Genomic DNA, 21,643 nt, shown 5'->3' on the forward strand with positions numbered 1-21,643 from the left:
TGCATATGCTATTCCTACTATTTTTCAGCATTTTCTGTAGCCAAATCTCAGGTAAATCAGATAACATATATCTGGTCTGAGGTGAGAACATTTCAAGTGACTTTCTGTATTTGAGACAAACAAAATAAAACGAAAAAAAGGTGAAAAGATCAGATTAAAACCTCGTGCCGGAGCTAGGAAACCAATCAAAGAGTGAGGAGGTCAGCCCCTAGTTAGAAATGTCTCCTCCCATATTGACATCAGCAAACAGAGCAAAGTGGCGGAGGTTCGTTCTCCTCACTTTGCTCAGTGTGTATTGCTCTTCTGTATTGTACATCAGGTGGCTCACGCTCCCCGTAACACTGCTGCCCATGTCGTGTTTCAGCTTTCGGGTCAAGAGCCGCTGTGCAAAAACCACAACACAAAGTTCTTTTCTCTGTCCAACCCAACTGAGAAAACAGAGCTGAAAAATAAGAAACTGATCGATCGGGACAGAATGAAAGAGTGTAAGGTGCCTCTATATTTTTTTTTCACATACCGAAAATCTCCTCTGATTGTTTTCAAAGTTCACTGTACATGAGGGGTTGTGTTTTTTCTGAGTCCAACATAAGAAATAAGCAGGCATTAAAAAAAAAAAAAGAAAAATTCAAATATTTCAATAAACAGAACGTTGTCATACTGAAAGTATATTTATCCTTTAAGATTGCACTTAACTGATTGCTAATCACAGCACAAATTCCACCAAATATTTTTTTTTCAATTTTTTCTTTTTTTAAGGAAAAGAAAAGCACTGATGAGATTTGGGGATTGCCCGGCCCTGTGAGCGGGGTCATTGCTGGTGCGATGACATGTGTGTCCCGTTTTCCACCGTTTGGAAATAAAGCAATGAATGTCTTTAAAGTGGTGTATGAGGTTGATCCATTCCGAGTGTAGCTGTGATGGTCCTGTTTGCTGGCGATGAGACGCATGACAGTCCGGTCCTCTTTGAGATTCCATATAACAGCGGCGCTTCAGCAGGCAAAGGAAACCATCTGTGGTGAAATGGCGCCCTCTGCTGGTGACAACGCAACAATACGGCCTGTATCTCCGACCGGGGCCCGAGTCTTTCCCTGTTATCCAGTCAGGGGCCTAACTTCTTGATGCTAACGCAGGAAATCCATCCCACACATCGGGGTCTTTCACATTATGAGTGCTGGAAAAGCAGCAATAAAGTAAAAGAAAGATACCAAAAAAAAAAAAAGACTGTTGCCATTGCATTATATATATATATTTTTGTCCGAATAAAGAGTGCGAGTTCATCTTTAAAAATCAAAGTGAAACATTTACAAACAGTGCTGTAAAAGACAGTTCCCTATTAAACTCCAAAGAATAACAATAACAGATCCTGCCGTCCGTTCCTTCCAACCCAAAAGGGATCCAGAAGTGACCCTGTTTTGTGCTCCACAAGCCCTGTGCACCTCTCCATCTTCACTCCTCGTGACAGAGTGTCTGTGTGTGTGTGTGTGTGTGTGTGTGTGTGTGTGTGTGTGTGTGTGTGTGTGTGTGTGTGTGTGTGTGTGTGTGTGTGTGTGTGTGTGTGCGTCCAGGCCAGCTGAAAAACATTCATAGGGAGATCCCGCTCCCCCGACTGCCTGTGTATGTGTGTGTTTGTCTGTTCCAATGATCTCTCTCTCTCTCTATTTCTTTCTCTGCCTCTCTCTTCCTTTATCTCTCTCTCCGTTCCTGATTCACACCAGCATGTGTCTCCGTCGGTGCAGGGCCAAGTGGTCGGATCTGGAGAAGCTGCGGTCACAGTCTGCGCACTTGAAGGGCTTCACCCCCGTGTGTTTCCTGTAATGCCTCGTCAGCTCGTCGGAGCGGGCGAACTTCCACGTGCAGCCGTCCCAGGTGCATTTGTATGGCTTTTCCCCTGCAGAGGGAGACAGTAAACGCAGCACACGATCAGTAACTGGTAGATCTTATGTTCATTCTCAGCTGGTGGCCATATCTGATGTTTTATTAATGATCGTGTCTCCACAAACAGTTGGTTTATGTCTATCTATAATGTAACATAAGAAAAGCTAAGCCTTTATAGCATGTCTTAATATCTCGATTAAACAATCATAAGGTATCGCATCATCAGAATAATCACATTTGCATGCACAGAAATCTTTTGCTTGTGAACATTTTGTAGCTTACTCATTGTTCAGTTAAAGACCACCACAGTGGGTGTGCAAGTGTTTCTTTAGGCTGAGAGCTAAAACTCCTTAAAGTAATAGTAAAGTATACATTCCATTTTTTTATTTGTATTTCATTTTGTATGCATTTTCCTGCATCCAATGGTTTCCATTCATTTAAAAACAAAAACAAAAAAAATGACACAAACTTCTCTTACTATTCGATTTACAGGTTTACATGTTACGTTTCCATTTGCATCGTAATGTTTTAAGTGGACACTTAGGCCATGCACTGTATTAGAGTTTAACATTTTTGAATTAATTTGAATAACATTTAAGAGCAGCAGATACAGAAATGTTTTCTATTATATTGGTAGACCAATAAACTACTATAATATCAAACGTTAAACTGTTAAGTAGTGTTGTGTATTATTTGGATAGAAAATTAATTTTCTGTGGCACATTGGGGTTTTCTGGCCTTGAAACACTGATTTTCTTTCAGTCCAACTGGTGGAACACTACACATTCATTATTGTTTGGCCTGTGACTCTTCATATTTTTCTGTGTATGGCCCTCAATCAAAAAAGTCTGGCCAACACTGGTGTACATCGTAGTAAACAGCTTAATTTGGCACAATAGCAGCACTCTAGATGATAAACAAGTGTGTGCTGTCTGGTCTGTAACATTCTTTTTATCATTTTTGTTGAGTGCAAAAAAAAAAAAAGAAAAACGCATAATCCCCAAATAAGTGCCAGTGTACTGTCCAGCTCATCATGGAGCAGAAAAGGCAGTTCTCTAAGGGTATGCATGTGTGTTCCACTTGGCTATATTAAGTGTGATCAATGAGTGGAGGATAGAGGTATACAGGAAGTTGTCATTCATGACATGACCGAAGAATGTGTTAATTTTCATTTTAAATGTCATCTTTTATTTAAAGCATAAAATGAGCCACCAGGACGGCCTCGTGGCAGCCATAACCACAGCCTCCCTCCAGAACGGTGAGAGAAAGCCCCATGATGTTCATTAGACGGTAGGTCATTATGAATATCTTTAGAAAGTGTCATAAGCATACATAATGCCCTACAACAGATGTTAAGACATCACGATGCATTATTAGAAATGTTCAGCAACACTTATGCAGCATTACAAGTGTGTTTTAATGTGTTATGTACTGTAGGTAGGGATTACACATACAGACCTAAAGGGCCAGTGTGTAATATTTGGCAACATCTAGTGGTGAGGTTGCACATTGCATCCAACAGAAACCTGTAGGACAACAAACGTGTTGGGGAACTACACGAAGACTTAAGGATGCAATAGATCAGTGGCGACGTTATTAAACATTACAGTGATAGTTCTTAATAATATATTTCATTTCTGTCAACAGATTCCCCTAAATACTACACAACCTTTTAGAAAAAAAAGGTGCCCAAAGTTTTCCCTTTTATATATGACTGACCAATAATAATGAGGATTCATAAATTATCACACAAGTGATGGGTGTCATTTTTTTTGGAGCATTCCTTACGAACAAGGAACCACAATCCTGCCTTCCTAACATGGCATCAAAATGTTCCTCTGTGCAAGAGTGACAAAAACTGAACGAAAAGGACAAAGGCGTTTGAATGTCACAATGGTCAGCTCGTTATCAGAGTCAGGCCTCTTTAATGGATTTGTCATGATCACCGTCTCAGTTTTTAATGCAGATTTACGCAAGCTTCACAACTATCTTGGACTTGTTTTGATTTTGTGCCTATTTGGATTCAGGTCTGGCTAGTTGTTTTTCTTTCATGATTGACCTTTGTGTATATATGTTTGGTCCAGTTGCAAGCAATGTGTGAACATTTTTGCATTCACGGATTATTAATTATTTCCCAGGTATTGATTAGCACGGTGCTGAAAGATGTAGGTACAGAAAATTTACAATCCTTTTTTCATTCAAATTTATATTTATTTATTATTTTCAATTCTTATTTACACAATGAGAATTATTTATGAATTATTGCTCTGGTCTCAGCCTTGATATTTCATTACCCTTAGACTGTTTACAGAAACAAATGTGACTGATCAGCCATTCAAAGTGACCTGGACTCTAAGATGGTTTTCAGTGGAACCTCAGAACAATATAACCTGCGTCACACAGTTGCAAAGCCACCGACACAAATAAGAGTGTGACCTTCTGAACATTTAAATGTCATTAAATCCTCACAGCGTTGAAACACTCACACTGAGACCTACTGACCTGTATGTGTCCTTCGGTGTGCTTTTAAATGGGAGCTTTTGGTGTACACCTTATTGCAGCCCTCAAAGTCACATCTGTGGATTCTCCTCTTTTTGGAATCGGGTGACTCTGACCTCCGGGGGCGCCGTATGCTGTCAATACTGAACGGGGACATGGAGCTGCAACGGGAGTACAAGAATGCATTATTAGACTGTGAAGATGACATATCATACTAATGATAAGCAGGTTTTGAGTACACAATGTTTTCTTACAGGAAATTATTAAAGCATACTGAAAACATTTTTGAATGTGCTGTTAATGGACACTACTCTCCCACATTGCAATGCACAAAGGAAATTGTAGAGCTGCACAAAGCTGCAGAAATAAAAGTAATTGTGGATGTGATGAAACAGCTCAGAAAACAAGAAGTAACTGTGAAGTTTTGTCTTTGTGAAGTTTAGTCTTTTAGAATTACTGTTTACAGTAGTTAAGGAAAATAAAGTTCACTCAATCATACTGCTAAACATAGGTAGTACAATGCAAAAATACGCGAATATTAAAACATAAAAATGATTTAAAAGACATAGTGATACTGTTTAATTTGTAATGTTTTTTGTTGGAAGACACATTTTTTTTGTTGGTAGAAAAATGTTGTCAGTGTTTTGGTAAGAGTTTGTTTGAATAAAAACAAGTCAAGTATGTTCAACATTTTCTGTATACTAACTGTATATGATCCAACATAAGGTTGTGGAGCAGTAGCTTTGCCAGCAGGTGGCAGTGCAGCACTGCCTACAGTAACTGAGGAAGCCGATGAGGTCAGAAGGCTGGTATTCTAGTTGCTCCTCCACTTTCATCCATCATGGGCGGAGGGATAAAGGATTTTTTTATCTCAACGGAGGTTAATGACTCCTGAGTTATTCCTGTCATCGATACATTTCAGAGCGACGTTTCTTCTCCATTAACCGGTCAATATCGCTGTGGATTGTGTAATTGGTCACTTCCAACAGCAAGGCCCTGTGGCAAAGTGTGTGCGTGCGTGCTTTTTGCATTTGTTTGACTTTTTGCAGTGTAGCATAGTACCATACATGAGGCAAATCTTAAATGTGCTCACGCATCACTTCTCTGAGTATAATGTTGAACACGCACACGCACACACACACACACACACACACACACACACACACACACACACACACACACACACACACACACACACACACACACACACACACACACACACACACACACACACACACACACACACACACACACACACACACACACACACACGAGGAAGGGAACAAAAAGAAAGTAGGGTTGTGATAGATGGTGAGGTGTTCATGTCCTTTCACACTGCGATAAACACGACTGCTGCACACACAGACACACACACACACACACACTTACACACAACGGATGGCAAGAAAGAGGAAGATGCAGCAGAGAGACTTAATGAGAACGTCCCTCTCTACTAGCAGGGAGGAGTAATATCTGTGGGTTAGAGGTCAGCGGTGATGGAGCACTGTCTCTTTCCTCTCAAAGTCTCTGCTGTGGATGTTGAGAAACGTGGTAGGAGGCTGAAGGAGAGAGGGATGAGATGAACGGCTCCAGTCGTGTTAGAGGGATTTGAAAGAGGAGCATGGGGGGGCTGCCAGACAGGCCCTCCAGTGAACCGTCTCCACCGCACACACAACCCACTTCCTGTCTCACCGAAACACGATTCGTCAAATGCCGACTCAGAATGTACACGCACGCAATTGAGACGCACGCTTATGCACACGAGATACACAAATACACAGAATTACAGAAAAAAACACACACACACACACACACGCTCACACACACACACACACATACATACATACAGATCACCTGTTGCTCTTGGCCTACTGCCAATCTGAAGCTGAACAGGATATGAGCACACGGGTCAGATATGAAGTGGACTCCAACTCCCCCCTCTCTCTCCCTCTTTCTCTCTCTCTCTCTCTCTCTCTCTACAGTGTGTGCCTGAGGTCAGAAAATATTGCAGTGCAACGTGATGTCAAAACTGCAACATTTAGACAAAGAAGTGTATTCATGAAGCATAAGACAAACCGCAAGTTCTTAAATAGAAATGATTGACGAGATTATTGGGCAATGTCCTGATCGAACTGAGAACTGTAGACAAGCATCTGAGACCAACACGTTCTCATCGCAACTCGGAGTTCTAGGATTCACTTTCTAGCGCGCTGCGTACTCCGTTTGCAGTGAACAAGGGGTTAACGTTGTGAGTTCAAATAAAAATCCTTGCTTGGATAAGGAAAGATCATTGCTTAACTTGACTTAAACATTACTTTTATAACTTTGTCAAACTAAATACAACAAATAGATATATAGTTATAAATGTACTAAATTGTTATCCATAAAATAATGGTATCCGATACCAAATCAGCGGATTGTCAGTATTGCCTGATTCCAGTTATTTGGAAATACTGAACAAATATCAGTATCGGTGCATCTCCCAAACAGACCCACTTTGTTCAGGACAAATCATCACGATTTGGCTTAGAATAGCTATGTAAAGTAAGACCTAATCACAAGTACAGCAAACACGTATCAAAACAATGCTAAAGTAACTTTTGGACAAGAACACCGATCTCCTGATTGAAAGTCCTGTGTTCGTTTCACACACAAGCCCTGTGTGGGTGTTTTGCAGTCTTTATACAACGTCATCACACTCCCGGAGCATTTCCATTGAGCGTCTTATAGTGTTGCGGATGGTTTACGTTGTAGTTATTTGGAGGCCCGGTGCGTCTCAGACAGAGGCTAAAGGATGCTTTGTCTGTCGGTATCAGACACTGAGGGGCGTGACAAAGCGCTGTTTGATGCCCTGGGAATGACAATGGGCTGGAATATGAGGTACGGTGTGTGTGTCTCTGCGTGTGTGTGTGTGTGTGTGTCTCTGCATGTGTGTGTGTGTGTGTGTGTGTGTGTGTGTGTGTGTGTGTGTGTGTGTGTGTGTGTGTGTGTGTGTGTGTGTGTGAGGAGGGACAGGATTCATAGTGGAAACACTCTGAGCTAGCAGATGAGGCAGATGTTTACATTCTGACTTCATCCATGAAGTGACTCCCTGATTATGATATAATTTGGGAAGTCCTGAGTACAACAGGTTCCAAAACAAAGAACAAGTACCGACTCATGGCTAATTTGTTTGACGTGCAACAACTGTTTCTCTGCCGCTGGTGATAATTCTGTCGTCATCACTGCTCCATTACAAGAGCTTGGGGACAGATTTCTAGTTGAATCCCTTTTGGGTACTCATAGAAATTCCCCACTGTGACACATGCTACCTATTAGTGATCTTCATTACTCACAGAAACACAGACGTCACAAGCGCTTGCCAACAAAACAAAATTAGTCCATCCATCCATTTTCCGTAACCTGCTTATCCAGTTAAGGGTCGCAGGGGTGCTGGAGCCGATCTCAGCTGTCAATGGGCGAAGGCAGGGTACACCCTGGACAGGTCACCAGCCTATCACAGGGCTGACATATAGAGACAGACAACCACTCACACTCACATCCACACCTACGGGCAATTTAGAGTCTTCAATGCACCTAAGCTGCATGTCTTTAGACTGTGGGAGGAAGCCGGAGAACCCGGAGAGAACCCACGCTGACACGGGGAGAACATGCAAACTCCACACAGAAGGTTGTCTGGCCCGGGAATTGAACCCTGGCCCCTCTTGCTGTGAGGCGACAGTCGAAATTCAAAATCCTCTTGTGAGGAAATCAAGTTACTGCAGAAAAAGTACCAGAATTCAGTGAAAAATAATTAAACGTCAGTATTTAAAATGAATTACAACTGGATCAAATAGGGGATTCATTCTGAAAATTGAGTGCAAGTATAAGCGTATATCACGGTAAACTGAAATACAGGGTTTCAACATAGACTGTATACAATAAGTCGACATAGTCACCGTAGCATCATCCATTGGTTTGTGTACTAACGTTTTGAAGCCTTAGGTTTGTCATTTTGGCCGTCCCATCTTGGTTTTTAGCCGTCGCCATCTTGTTTTTTTGCAATCAGAAGTGACATGAGAAGATGGAGTTAAGCACAGCTGAATACCGAATTCTAGGTATGTCAATCACAGTAAGCCCGCCCTAAAGCATACTCCGCTTCATGGTGTATTTGACTCTAAATGGACCATAATTTACTAAAGGAACATAATGCTGTATTGAAGAAGACTTGAAACTAGAGATTGAGACCATAAACTCATGTTTACAATGTTTACTGAGGGAATAAATCAAGAGAGAAGTAGAGTCATTTTCTAATAGACCTCCATACAATCAAACTTCCTTTTAACAAACCAGAGGAGTCGCCCCCTGATGGCCAGTAGAGACAATGCAAGTTTAAGGCACTTCCTCATGGCTTCACTTGTCAGACCTGGAGGTTACTGTCTGGTTTTCAATGGTTGGTCTGATGAAATTTGACATTTGAAGACATTGTTTTGCGACTCTGGGAAACTGAAATGTATATTTTTTTATTAAACGATTACTCGAAAAGATAACTTACTATTTCAACGACAATGGAAATAATGTTTATTGCAGCTTTAAATGCAATTTTAAAGATTTTCCGTGTTTCTCTTGTCATGCCAAAAAAAGACAACCTCATTGTTCAGAATGTTTTTACTGCAGTTGAACGATTTTCATGCTTCTCTGTGTTTGTACTATTCCGCTGAGCTTCTGAAAGATGCTACTGTGGTGTTAAGTTGCTATTTTTACCAGCAAGCTTACTGTATGTGTAAGAATATAGTAAAAATCAATGTGCTCACACTGGTTCAACAAATGCGTTTAAAACCAGCAACAAGAGATCGACTGTTTCACATTTAAAATTAAAAGTATTCTTATGTTATTATGATATGGGAAGCTATGTTAAGAGGTTGTCTTTTAATCTTGGGCCCGGCTGAATAACTTTCTGAATTAATTAGAAAAGTAGAAAACAAGAAACTAGCTATAAACAATAAATCTTTATGTCTTTTATCGCACATCTCTGGCTGTATGTGTCGTGTGCGTTTTGTGAAAAAATCGATTGGTTGTATTTTCTCATGTGAGCCCAGGGGGCGAGCTCACACTGCCTTGAACTCTGTGTCACCGCGGTATCACGGTGAATGCGTCCGTTTGTGTCTCCTGAAGCAGCAGAGCTAAATAGGAAGTACAGCTGAGAATGATTTACTTCCTTTGTCGTCCCCCCCCCCCCCCCAACGTCTTTGTCTACATCCACTGCCCTCCACGCCTGCGACACAACGCAAACACAATACGTCTTGTTTTTCTAATTTCTCATAGGAAACAAGGTCACAACAACACCGCTTTTTAAACAGACCCACGGTAGTGGTGGATTTATCGAGAAAACGGGATAGAGAGTGTGAACGCCGGTGTGTGTGAGTGTGTGTGCACACTGGAAGACTGCCCACTGGGCATTCCTGTACCTGTCCGAGGATACGACCCCTCGCCTCCACCACCCCCTCTCCTCCCTCCACCTGCTCTGCTCCGTGGCCCCCGGGTCCTCAGGGACCAGCCAGACTTTGGCAGAGACAACCCCTTCAAACACAAGCCCCTAAACCCCAACACACACATCCTCACACACCCACCCACTTACACACACACCCACCCACCCATTTACACACACACACACACACACACACCTTCTCCTCTCTAACTGTCTTCCTCTCTTTCACTCTCGCTCTCCCACAATAGCCTATCCGCCCGTCCCCAGGGAAACGCATGAATATGGAGGAGGCTGCCCAAGAAGCACATGACACACACACACACACACACACACACACACACACACACACACACACACACACACACACACACACACACACACACACACACACACACACACACACACACACACACACACACACACACACACACACACACACACACACACACACACACACACACACACACCATATCTCACTCTCCCCTTTCACTCATTTATTTATACATGGATACCTGGATTGGAGGCTGCAGGCACTCCCATCCTCCGCCCCCTAACACTTCTCTCCTCCACGATGCTCTCTGGATGACTGCTTGTGCAAATGTGGACACTAAATTACGCAAAGCAAATCTCGCCGCACGTTGGAGAGCGAAAGAAAAAGCAAAAAAAAACACGGGCCACACAATGGACTGATATGTTTTGCTGCAGCACAGGCTTCTGTTGCGCTGCAGATGTCCACAGAGCTTGTGCTGTGTGTTGTGCCAATACATAATGCACATTCTTCCTCAAAGCGGCCAAAAACCCGGCGTGTAAACTCAAGGAGACGACAGACTGCTTTGTTTTTCACGGACAAACATGCAAGTCTGTGTTCCTGTTGACAATGGCCCCGACCCTCCCTTCTGGAACCAGCTGTTCTGTCCACTGTGCAGAAAACACGTGCGTGCATACAGTAGGAACACGCAGCGGGAGGATTAATACTTACCGACGTGCACACATACTTGATTTTTTTGTTTTTCACACGCACACAAGAGCGGTTTCGACACAGCACCGTCTGCACTTTGCACACAGAGAGGTGAGTGTGTGGGGCAGGCCCTGGCAGGGCATTGCTAAAGCCCCGGCTGGTGATTTCTCTCCACAGTGAAAGCTTGGGCAGTGAAAGGTTGGGCCCTGCCAACCTCTGTTCTCCTCTGACCACCCGGTGCCCACGTGTGGCACTCAGGGCCATGCCTGTCCCTTTCAATAACCTGCACTGAAACCTGAGTCCTCTAGTGAGTCTCTCTGCCTGTGTGTGTGTGTGTGTGTGTGTGTGTGTGTGTGTGTGTGTGTGTGTGTGTGTGTGTGTGTGTGTGTGTGTGTGTGTGTGTGTGTGTGTGTGTCTTCCCTGGGAAATGGCAACCTCTACTTGTACTTCCACTGAACAAGCACAGACTGAGACAGAAGAGTCTTCACCACAATGTGTTGCACAGTGAAACCACAGTAGCTCATTTAGTTTCATTACTGTAGATGTTCACACAGCCAGCAATGCGCAAACAAACAATGCAACGTCTTGTACACAATGTCAAGCCTCGTGAGCTGGACCAGTTTGGGTGGTGGTGGTGGTGGTGGTGGTGGTGGTGGTGGGGGGGTGTCGGGCTTCCGTCAGGCCCCAGCCTTGTTAATGTTGCTGCGTCATTAGCAGGATCCTCTGGGAGTCCGGGAATACTTTCCTTAGCAGTTAGTCTAAATAACAGTCCCATGGGCATTAGCTTGAGTCTGGCCAGGCTGCTGGCCGGGACTGTTCCGGGTTTTATGGGCGGCAGGGGAAGGAGGAGGAGGGCACAGTGCCGAACCAAACGCTTCTCCGCCTCAGATTCCCTGTTCCTGATCAGGATAGGGTGAGCTGTCGTCCACTGGAGAGGGACGTCTTTTACATTCTACACAGATGGACTGGCTCCGCGGGAGTTGCGATGTCTGGGCAATAAGTGTGTCTGAGCCATATGCATTCGGGCATATAGATGCACTTCCACGCACAGAGACAAACCCAAAATGTGGAGCTCACAGAAATGCACAATGCTAGGTTTTAGACTGGGTTTGTATGTAAATGATGATTTCATCCAGGGTGACTAACAGTGGGAAAGGTCAGGGGAACTATTTAAAACCTCTGTACTCTGAACTGTGATTGTTTAAAGGGCCAGTGTTTGAGATTAAGGAGGCAGAAATGGAAGATTGTATTGAAATCTATGTTTTCATTGATGTACAATATTTGAAACTAAGAATAGTTGTGTTGTCATTGGCTTAGAATGAGCCCTTCATGTTGCACCGCCAGGTTTCTACAGTAGCCCAGAACTGACAAACCAAACACCGGCTCTAGAGAGGGACTTTCCTTTTTTAAATAACCTAACGGCCACCTTAGTTCTACAACAAGCTTGGAAAGGGAGGGATGACCGCAGAGATATTCAGTTGGGTGCATTCTGCAACCTCACCACTAGATGCCAATAAATCCTTTAACTAAATGTCCATTGAACCCGTCAATTTGTAGATCATGCTTATAAGGTTTATAATCCCTCCTCAAATAGTCATCCCTTTTTTAAATTACATATGTTCTTTATATTTTGAGGCCCAAACCTCCACAGCTTGATAAACAATGGCTAATGGCAAATGTGACTATTTGCAGCTCAGACTGTAACTAGATACAAAACGGAGGACTACATTTTCAAATGAAATTCCCCAAAAGAGATCTGCATATTCATGTATTCTAAGAATATTTTCAAAAAAGATTAGTTAAATAACTATTAAACAGCTTCTTTGAGCAGTAACATTTCACCCCTTTGAGTTGCTGTTTTTTTCTTCTATATAATTGGCGAGTAACAACAAGAAGTCATAAAGCATTTATTTTAATAAATAGCTATAGAGTAAATTTTAGACTGTCTGAAGGAAAGTTAGTTTAAGAAAAAAAATCAACACTAACAATAAAGTAACAGTAGGCCAAATTGAAACTCCCATATCACCAAACAGCTGCCAACACGGGGTGTTAGGATCGAGATCATACTTCCCAAACATGTTCCTGTGACAACACAGAGGGCGGGGTTTAGAGTTGTGAGGGTCAGCAGAGGAGAAAAGGTCAGTGCAGTGACTCAACATTTCCCCAACACGCACGCACGCACGCACGCACGCACGCACGCACGCACACGCACACACACACAAACCACAAACACTCACATGTGCAAAGATTCTGATACTCACTCTTGTACGGCGCGGGCTATAGACAGCGCAGTAGATCCGGTCTCATTAACACTGTCCAAGGTCACGTTTGGCAGGTCGTCGTCTTCGCTCTCGCTCTTGATCTGCCTTGGCGACAGGCCGCTGGAGTCCATGTGTGCTGTGAGGAGGGGACACAGGAGTCAGTGGGTACATTTGTACATGTGTTATTGAGTGTGTGTATTATTGAGTGTGTGTGTGTGTGTGTGTTTTGTGTGTGTGTGTGTGTGTGTGTGAGAATACTGAATATGTCCAAGTTAAAAGTATGCGTGCATGAGTGCCACTCTGCTGAGCGCTGGGACTGACAGAGAATGGTATTCGTGGTAATGACAAACTCTCACATAAAAAGCCCCGGAGAAAACACAAAAGTCTAAATCCACCCGTTCGCTGCTGCATCCTCTTCACAGAACATCCTGCTGATTAGCAAGCTTAGATTATTTTCTCCTGCACAGTGACCGCAAAGACAAAAAACCAAAAACATGCAAGATTTGCATGGCTAGCGTGCTTTTAACCATGAGCCTCTGAGCCAGTTAGAGCTTGGGGGACTCAGTCTCTCGAGCAGCATGACAAAGTAACATCTATTCTGCAAGTTATGACAACTTCTCCCCTGGACAACTCATTGGATATATTGCCAGAGCCCGCCGGCCATTCTGTCCTCTCCGTCTCCATGGACACAGGCCTTGCACATCCTGGAGAACTCAAGAGATGAATGTCAAAAAAATAAAAAATAAAACCTGTCGGAGACTACTTGTCAAGGAAAAGTTGCTGGAAATCCACTGGATTAAATTTGTGAACTGCATGGCTAAGATATTACTTATAACTATTCTTGCTGTTATCATCACAAACGCAGAATATATGGTGATACATTTTTTTCTGCTACATCCCCACTCACTGCAAGCCCGGCGCTTTTATAAAAGCTATCAGGACCTCACCTCCTCTGCCCTCTCAGCCGAGACTGTGGCCGTAATGGCCCATAATAAGAGTCTAGAGTTGGGTGCAGACACGGTGTTATTACTGGGGGTGTGCGAGTGGGTGGCGGGGGGGGGGTTCTAGCTGTTGTCGACTAAGACATGCAGAGTGGTCACCCCAGGCTCGCCTGCACTATGGAAAACCTGTAATTAGTCAGAAATGCATCGCGCGTTGGAAAAAGGGGGGTATTTTAAGCGAGGGACACAAAGGAGGAGTGGTGGAGAGGTGGGCAGAGCACCGGATTTCTTTCTTTCTCTCCTGTTGTTTCCAGTCAGGCCCTGTTTCCATGGCAACCTCCCGCCGGAGACAGGGAGACAAGCAGTGAAAGGAAGGGTACCCGCCCTCTCTTAAAGAGGATGGCCAACCTGTGTGTGCATGTGGGTGAGTGGGAGTGTGTGTGTGTGTGTTTCTGTATCTATGTTGAAAGCTTCCTGACTGAGACTTGCATCAGTGCACATGATTGTTCTGTTTGTATCAAGGCAAACAAGGTGGGCTCTTGACCCTCAAATTAAACTTCATATTGGGGGGATTGGGCTTTAGAGACCAACCTGATGTCAACAACTCTTTTTTTCCAGCCACAGAACAATAGTCACACATAAAAAAAGAAAGAAAATCCAGATAAGATGCGACCACCAAATTTCCAAACTAAAATATGATATCTTGCTGCATTACTTTTCATTTGACTTTGAAAATTCCTATAAAAACGGCCACATTAAATCACATTAAGTGCAATAAATAGCCAAATGGTCTGTTTGTCTACTGGTTGCGATCTCATTAAAAGTGACTGTATCCACCACACCCAACATTCAAACACTCCCTTCAGCCCGTTTCCTCAGTGCCTTGTGCTTTCAGAGGCGGGCAGAGCTGATGTCGGACTGTGCGTGTGTGTGTGTGTGTGTGTGTGTGTGTGTGTGTATGTGTGTATGTGTGTATGTGTGAGTGAGTGTGTGTGTGTGTGTTTGTCCATGTGTTTGTGTAGGTGCCACCCATCTTCAATATCCATCCACACCCTCTTATGCAAGTCTTGTTTTTCTTTCCTGTCCGTCCTTCTTCCCTCTTCTGTCCTCCGGAGCAGACGTGAAACGCCCGTCTCTAAGGGGACAACCCCACCCAGGCCGACCAAGTGTCTCTCTGACTTCACGCTCTAATTACACGTGTTTGCTTGTATGTACAGTACACACACGGGTTCTGAATGTGTTCGTCCATCCTGCAGGGAGTGACATGAAGCACAACTGTTGGTTTTTACAACCAACAGTTGGCCTGTGTGTGGCTCAGAGTTGGACAGAAACACCTACTGTGGGCTCACTCCCAGTGGTTGGCAGTAAAACCACACCCAGAGAGAAAACCAACAACACGGTGGAGGCCAGGCCGGCGTAGGTCTACAGTAATGCTCAACACTATGTAGGATGTTAGGGTTTCGATAGAGAGAAAGAAAGAAAGAAAGGGCAACAGCCGGTGTGGCCCCGGTTACCTGCACCAGAGATTGTTCAAGAGCAAAAAACTCTGTTGGATGAAGAATGAAGAGTCTTTTCAAACTGTGAAACTCATCTTCACTCTGATGAGGGAACATCGCCGCCTGAGGGGCCGGCTCTAAAATAATGTACACACACAGTCAGCGCTCACAGCGGTGTGTTTGCAAGTAGTTTGACTAAGGACATCTGGGTAGACATATATAGAAATCTTGTCATTTGTATATCTCAGACCATATAAATAGGAGTTGCAGCCTGCATGCTGTCTTAGTCATCCCTTGTTTTTGACCCGGTCTAATCAGACATGGACTATTTTTTATTCCATCTCTTTAAAAGGTTTCCGATTATTTTGGGGGGGTGTTTCATTATTTTGGGAGGTTTTTAATTAACCCTTAGCAAGAATATAGTTGAAGTGTATTGCGAAGGTTGCCAACATAATTAAAATTATTAATGAAAAAATAAAATAAAATAATTTCTAATTTCTCAGTTGGTGGAGAAACTTCAGACAGCTTAATTTATGTAAAACTAATTTAAAACTCATATAATCGTGAGGCAAAAAGTCTGAATCATTATGCATCATCTTTCCTTGCTGGAGCAACTAGGAGATTATATTGTTTAACTGAATGATTTAAGAAGTTTCATAGAAATCCCAAAAGACCACAGTCAGACATATGAATATGGAGTAAATTCTGAGAGCGTGGTCTCCCTCACCTTTGCCCTGGCTCTTCACCTCATCCAGCAGAGGTAGCATGATGGCGTTGTTGAGGCTGGAGGGCGATCGGACGGCAGTGGTGTACATGAGGGGCAGCGACTGCACCACGACTGGGATGCGGTGGACATGGCTGGCCAGCTTGCCCGCTCCATGCAGGCTCAGGGGGCTGGACGGGGGCGGCGGCACAGAGTGCAGGATGTGCAAATACGGCTGACCTCTCACCCCGCCTCCGGGCGCGACCAGGGGGCCCGGCGTGAGCACCGATGAGGCCGAGGTGATGACCGACGGCGAGGAGGAGGATGATGAGGAGGATGACGACGATAAAGATGAGGGGGAGAAGGCGTATCTGAGCGGGGAGGATGACGAGGTGGTGGTAGGGGTGGTGGACGAGGAGGAGGGGCGGGGCTTGTTGATCGACAGGTCGACGGGCTCGGTCTGTGTGTGGAAGTGCAGGTCGTGGGCCAGCAGGTCTTCTGGGGGCTCCGCTTTGACTCTGCTGAGGAAGAAGGGCACGCCGTCCATCGCAGAGTAAGGCCGCACTTTAGGTGACTGTGGAAGCAGAAGAAGCAGGGATGTTAGATTCATTTTTTTTTTTTTTTTTTAAATACACTAGACCAGCCACACAACTGGAAGGAAGGAAATAAGTGAAGAAATCTGTACAGAATTTAGGTATTTATAGAAAAACATGTTATATCACTTCTCCTGCATAATTATTCTGTCTGCAAACGGTCAGGCTGGAAAGTGTTAATGAATTCAGATAATTGTTTTTGTGCATGTGCTCAGCGTCAGGAGCAATAACACAGCATGATAGAGACATGTCAGAAAGGTATACGCAGTGACAGTTATTGGGAAGGGAGCAGTTCATTTCCTCGTGTTCATTCAAGCGTTCAGCTCCTCCTGGTTAGCATGATGTCATACACAGATGAACAACGGAGCAGATAGTGTCTCTCACACTCGCCTCCTCTACTTTTCTGTCAGCGTGGGCCTGCTCTCTCTCTCTCTCTCTCCCTCCTTCCTCCTGTTTTCCATCACTCCCACAGAAGAGCAGCTCTCTTGGCTCCCAAGAGAGCTGCTCCCCTAAATCTCCTCTGTGACGGTGGAAAAACATTCATATGGGCTCAATTTCCTGACCGGCTTTCTCTCTGTCTCTCAGCGATGGGCCTTCTAAGGCCAAACGCTGGTGGCTCGGATCATCCCTCCACACATCTTTCACTAAACACCGGAGCAGACTGTAACACAAGCGCTCCGTCTGTCCGCGCAAGTTTCAGGGAACCGGTTTACTTGGAAAACAATATAATGACGAACACACACACAGTAGAAAGAGTGAATCTCACTTTGCTGCTAGTTATTTGTTTCTCTGGGCTCCTCCCGTCTATTGTTATAATGTGAGGTGGCAGATCTGGACTCACTGTGTTCGAGTGTGGGAGGGGTGCTCAGGTTTGTGGTGTTGATCCTCACACTTGATCCCTTTAGAGGCTCAGTCACATTTAGGGCCATCAGGGAGTGAGAACATCCAGGATTTTTACTTATCATACAGGAAAAAGCTTATTAAAGTAGAGGGAAAAACCAAAAACCCGCGCTCCGATCGCAGCTGCCACAGATATGAAAAAAACATTCTGTGCCATGGATTCTCATCCTCACTTTTGTTATGGAGACTGACATTTCTTTCCCCTTACGTAATGCTGGCTGAGAGTGGATGTGTGGTGAATTACGAATTCTTCTGAGTGGTGTGTGTGTGTGTGTGTGTGTGTGTGTGTGTGTGTGTGTGTGTGTGTGTGTGTGTGTGTGTGTGTGTGTGTGTGTGTGTGTGTGTGTGTGTGTTCTTTTATGTAGTAGCCTGCTATTTTTACTCCAGACTTGTATACTCGTTTTTTCGGCCTACAGTCGGTGTTATGACCCCATGAATCTTCCTGTGTAACTCCTCCTCAGTTGGAAAACAAACCCTACCTCATGAAATATGGCCTCTGATGACCTCTTGATCCTGTAGGGTTCAGCTCAGGGTCAGTGGTGTCAAGGTCAGGGTTCACAGCACATTATAGCCTGCTTCATAATGCTACCCACCAAGCAATTTACTGTTTTTATGTTTTTTTTTTTTTTTTTTTGGGGGGGGGGGGGGGGGCATTGTAGTTTAAATCAATTGTACTATTATATTGTAATTGAAGGCTTTTTTACATGTCATGTGAATATAAACAGCCCCAGGTATGACAACTTAAATAAGCTTAACCCTAGTGTTAACATCGGTTCGTATAATATCTTATGAAAAGTTAATCCTAATTTTTCCTGTGTTTCCCTACAAAAGAAGGCAAGTCAGTTAACGCTCATAACATGCATACGGTCTTTCAAATTATCTGTCTTGACAGCAAACAACTCAGCTGGTTTTTGGCAACAATACTACCTGGTTAGGCTTAGGTAAGGATTGTGTTATACTTAGGCAAAAAAAACTATTTAGCTAAGTTAAGGGAAAGATTGTGAAATACTAAGTTAGGTTTAGGAATAGATTTGGAAATTCGGAGTTAGGTTTAGGAAAAGATCTTGAAATTATTAGAAAGGTTTAGGAAAAGATTCTTGTTTGGGTTGATTACTATGAACAGCACCTTACTACGAACTATTTAAGTGACGTGACAAATACATCAACGTGACTTCTCATTTCCCACAGGGAACGAACAGCGGTATGTAGGGTGAAGGATCTCTGTTTGTTGGACCCACCCATCTCCCTCCACGCTGCACTGTGTGGATACTTCTGCATTCATGACTATGTGGATAACAAACTAACTAAACTAATTACTGTGGGATATCTACAAATTACAGCACAATATTTTTCATAGGTATGGCTAAGAACGCTGGATGACACCAGCCTGAAAAATTGGATGACTCCTTTGTAGAAACTTCTAGTAGTATAAATCCGTTAGAGACACTTCCTTCAAAAAACAAACTACCATTTATAGTTGATAGTTAAATAGTTATATTTGGCTGAAGAAAACAGAATGAGAATTCCTCTGGGAGGACTAACCTCACTTATTAAAGACATATCAAATTATAAGATGGCAAAGTCAAAAATATAGTATTTGTTAATTAGTATACTAAAAGATTCAACACAACAGAGTGAGGTGTAGGAGGAGGCTGCTATAAGCGTGGAGCGAATGAATGAGCCACTGATGATGAAGCAGGAATGAAGTAGATAATGCCAATCAGCTGATGCAAGCTCTTCTTTATTATTCCTAACCCGATGCTCCATGTTCGAATTGCAACTGTCGGCAGTGGAGTTGTTGTGCCCACTCATAATGCTAATATATCCCTGAGGTGATTGTTAAGTTATCACTCTGTTGGGTGGATAATCATGTGACTGTGAGTTTGCAGAGAAAGAATAAGTTGTGCTCATTGTTGTTTTACTCACAATATCACAAGCTAATCAGCAGGGAGTGGAACAGTCTACTTTGAACCCCTCTATTTAGCATTTATGAGAGGTATATGAACATGTAAAGGAAAATTGTGTAGCAATGCGGGGAATTTATTAATTGGAATATGATATTAATAAGTATATTTTCTTTAGTATATTATCACCTGAAAATAAGGTAAGTTTTTGTTACCTTATAATGAGCTGTTCATTTACATACTGAGTGGGTCCTCTTCACAGAGCCAGCCGCCATGTTTCAACAGTAGCCTAGAACAGACAAACCAAGCACTGACTCTAGACTGGGACATTCACGTTTTCACATCTGCAACCACGCTCTGCACACAAGAGAAGCTTCAGTTGGTCACAATCTGTAACCACACTGCTAGATGCTGCCAAATCCTACACACTGCACCTTTAAAAAAATGCAAATTAACTTGTCACCGCAATGTAGTCTAGTTTAGTCTTGTCTCTCTCTCTCTTTTGGGCATTTTCTTCTTTATTTGGGGGAGAACAATGTAGAAATGGTGGAAAGAGGGGTTTGACACCCAACAAAGGTCTCATGGACAAAATCAAACACATGACTGAGGTTATAGGGCATGTACAGTAACCACTGGGCTACCAGGCGAGACCCCACCCTTGGTACCTAAGTTTTCATTTGATTTTATTCCAGCATGTAAATCTGCCATTTAACTATCTTTCTAAGTTGTCGCTCCACAGCTTTACCTTGAGAACCATTTCAAATGAAATATCACTTGATTTATAATATCCATGTTTGTGGTGTCAAATGTCCTCAGTGCTTCAACTCCCGCATCAACTCCATGCAGCCTTTCTTGACAGACCCTCAGGCTATCATCCAGCTGCTTTTGCACGGGATATCTCTGTGTTTGCATGTTCTGTATAGAATGTGAGTGTCACGGACCGCCGGGAGCCATACTGCCTCGAGGCTTTGAAGTCATTAGATCCATTGAGGCTGATCTCTGTGTGGAAATCTTGTCTTTCTCGGTAAGTGCTCTCAGAGTGTGTCTAGTTGACTACGGAAGTTCTGCAGTATCACCAGCTCTCCCTACTTCTGAAAGAAGTCAAAGGAAAGGGAGGAAGCCAAAGATAATGTATTTGTGCCAACCACAAGTGGAATCTGAATGCTGTTGAGCAATATATTGTGATTAACAAAACAGATGTGTTTTTCTGATTGGATGAGCCATGTTTGAAGCTGTTGTGGCAAAATCTATGCATACCGGTTAATGCAATTTAATTCTGAATCAGGCCCGTACTTACTTATTGCATATATATCAGTGCAAACTTAGGCCATATGTTGAATAATGACTGACAAGAAAGATCAGAAATGCTAAAGATATGCGAGGTCATTTAGAAAGTGTCACCATAAATAGTCAGAGTTATAAGATTTTTACACTCTGAAATATCTGAAAAAGGATATCAGTTATAGTCTACATTTGGTTGGCAGTCAAATACCCACATATTAACTGGAACAGTTAAATAATTATGAATATCTTTGATTTGCTGAATGTAGGTGTCTTTTGTTTCTAGCACCTTCATAAAAGCAATGAGCCACACAGTTAGTTACGTGCAGCAAGTTATTAATAGCTAATGAGTAAAAATGGCAGACGTTGCTAGCTTAGCGGCTAACAAAATCATAGCATATAGAATTTCCCAACATTTTTTTCCAGTTTGTGTTTGGGATTTGACTTGGAGCTAGTTGACTGCAAGTCATCAAATGTGCCCTTACTGTAGGTAATGCGTCGTTGCTTCTGATTAAATCACTAAAACGTCTTTTTGTTATTTGATAAAAGGTAGCACACAAGGTATGTTAAGCTAGCTAACTGTTAATCAACAAAATCGAGCAAGCTTACATTAGCTAACACTAACTTAAGCCACTGACCAAAACAGCTGTCAATATTTATTTCAACTTTTAGCTAGCATGAAAATGTGGGGAAAAGATGTACCTTTTGATCTGAAATGATCTGCTGAAACTCAAAATTCCTTTTCACATTCTAGCTGCCTCTCTG

At 43.1% G+C, this 21,643-nt stretch overlaps 1 protein-coding gene across 3 annotated transcripts in view; it reads right to left on the reverse strand.

The window, feature by feature from the left end:
* klf12b (Kruppel-like factor 12b) overlaps positions 1-21,643 on the reverse strand; it is a 41,458-nt gene continuing 19,815 nt past the window's right edge. For all 3 annotated transcript variants that reach the window (XM_054615325.1, XM_054615326.1, XM_054615324.1), the window contains exons 3-6: positions 16,225-16,774; positions 13,061-13,196; positions 4,378-4,535; positions 1-1,888 (exon numbers count right to left, since the gene is read on the reverse strand). In XM_054615325.1, coding sequence (XP_054471300.1) covers positions 1,707-1,888; positions 4,378-4,535; positions 13,061-13,196; positions 16,225-16,774 — 1,026 coding nt within the window. In that variant the 3' untranslated portion in view covers positions 1-1,706. The remainder of the gene's footprint in view (positions 1,889-4,377; positions 4,536-13,060; positions 13,197-16,224; positions 16,775-21,643) is intronic.

This window comes from Anoplopoma fimbria, chromosome 16 (genome assembly GCF_027596085.1).
Source record: "Anoplopoma fimbria isolate UVic2021 breed Golden Eagle Sablefish chromosome 16, Afim_UVic_2022, whole genome shotgun sequence".
Taxonomy (NCBI): Eukaryota; Metazoa; Chordata; class Actinopteri; order Perciformes; family Anoplopomatidae; genus Anoplopoma; species Anoplopoma fimbria.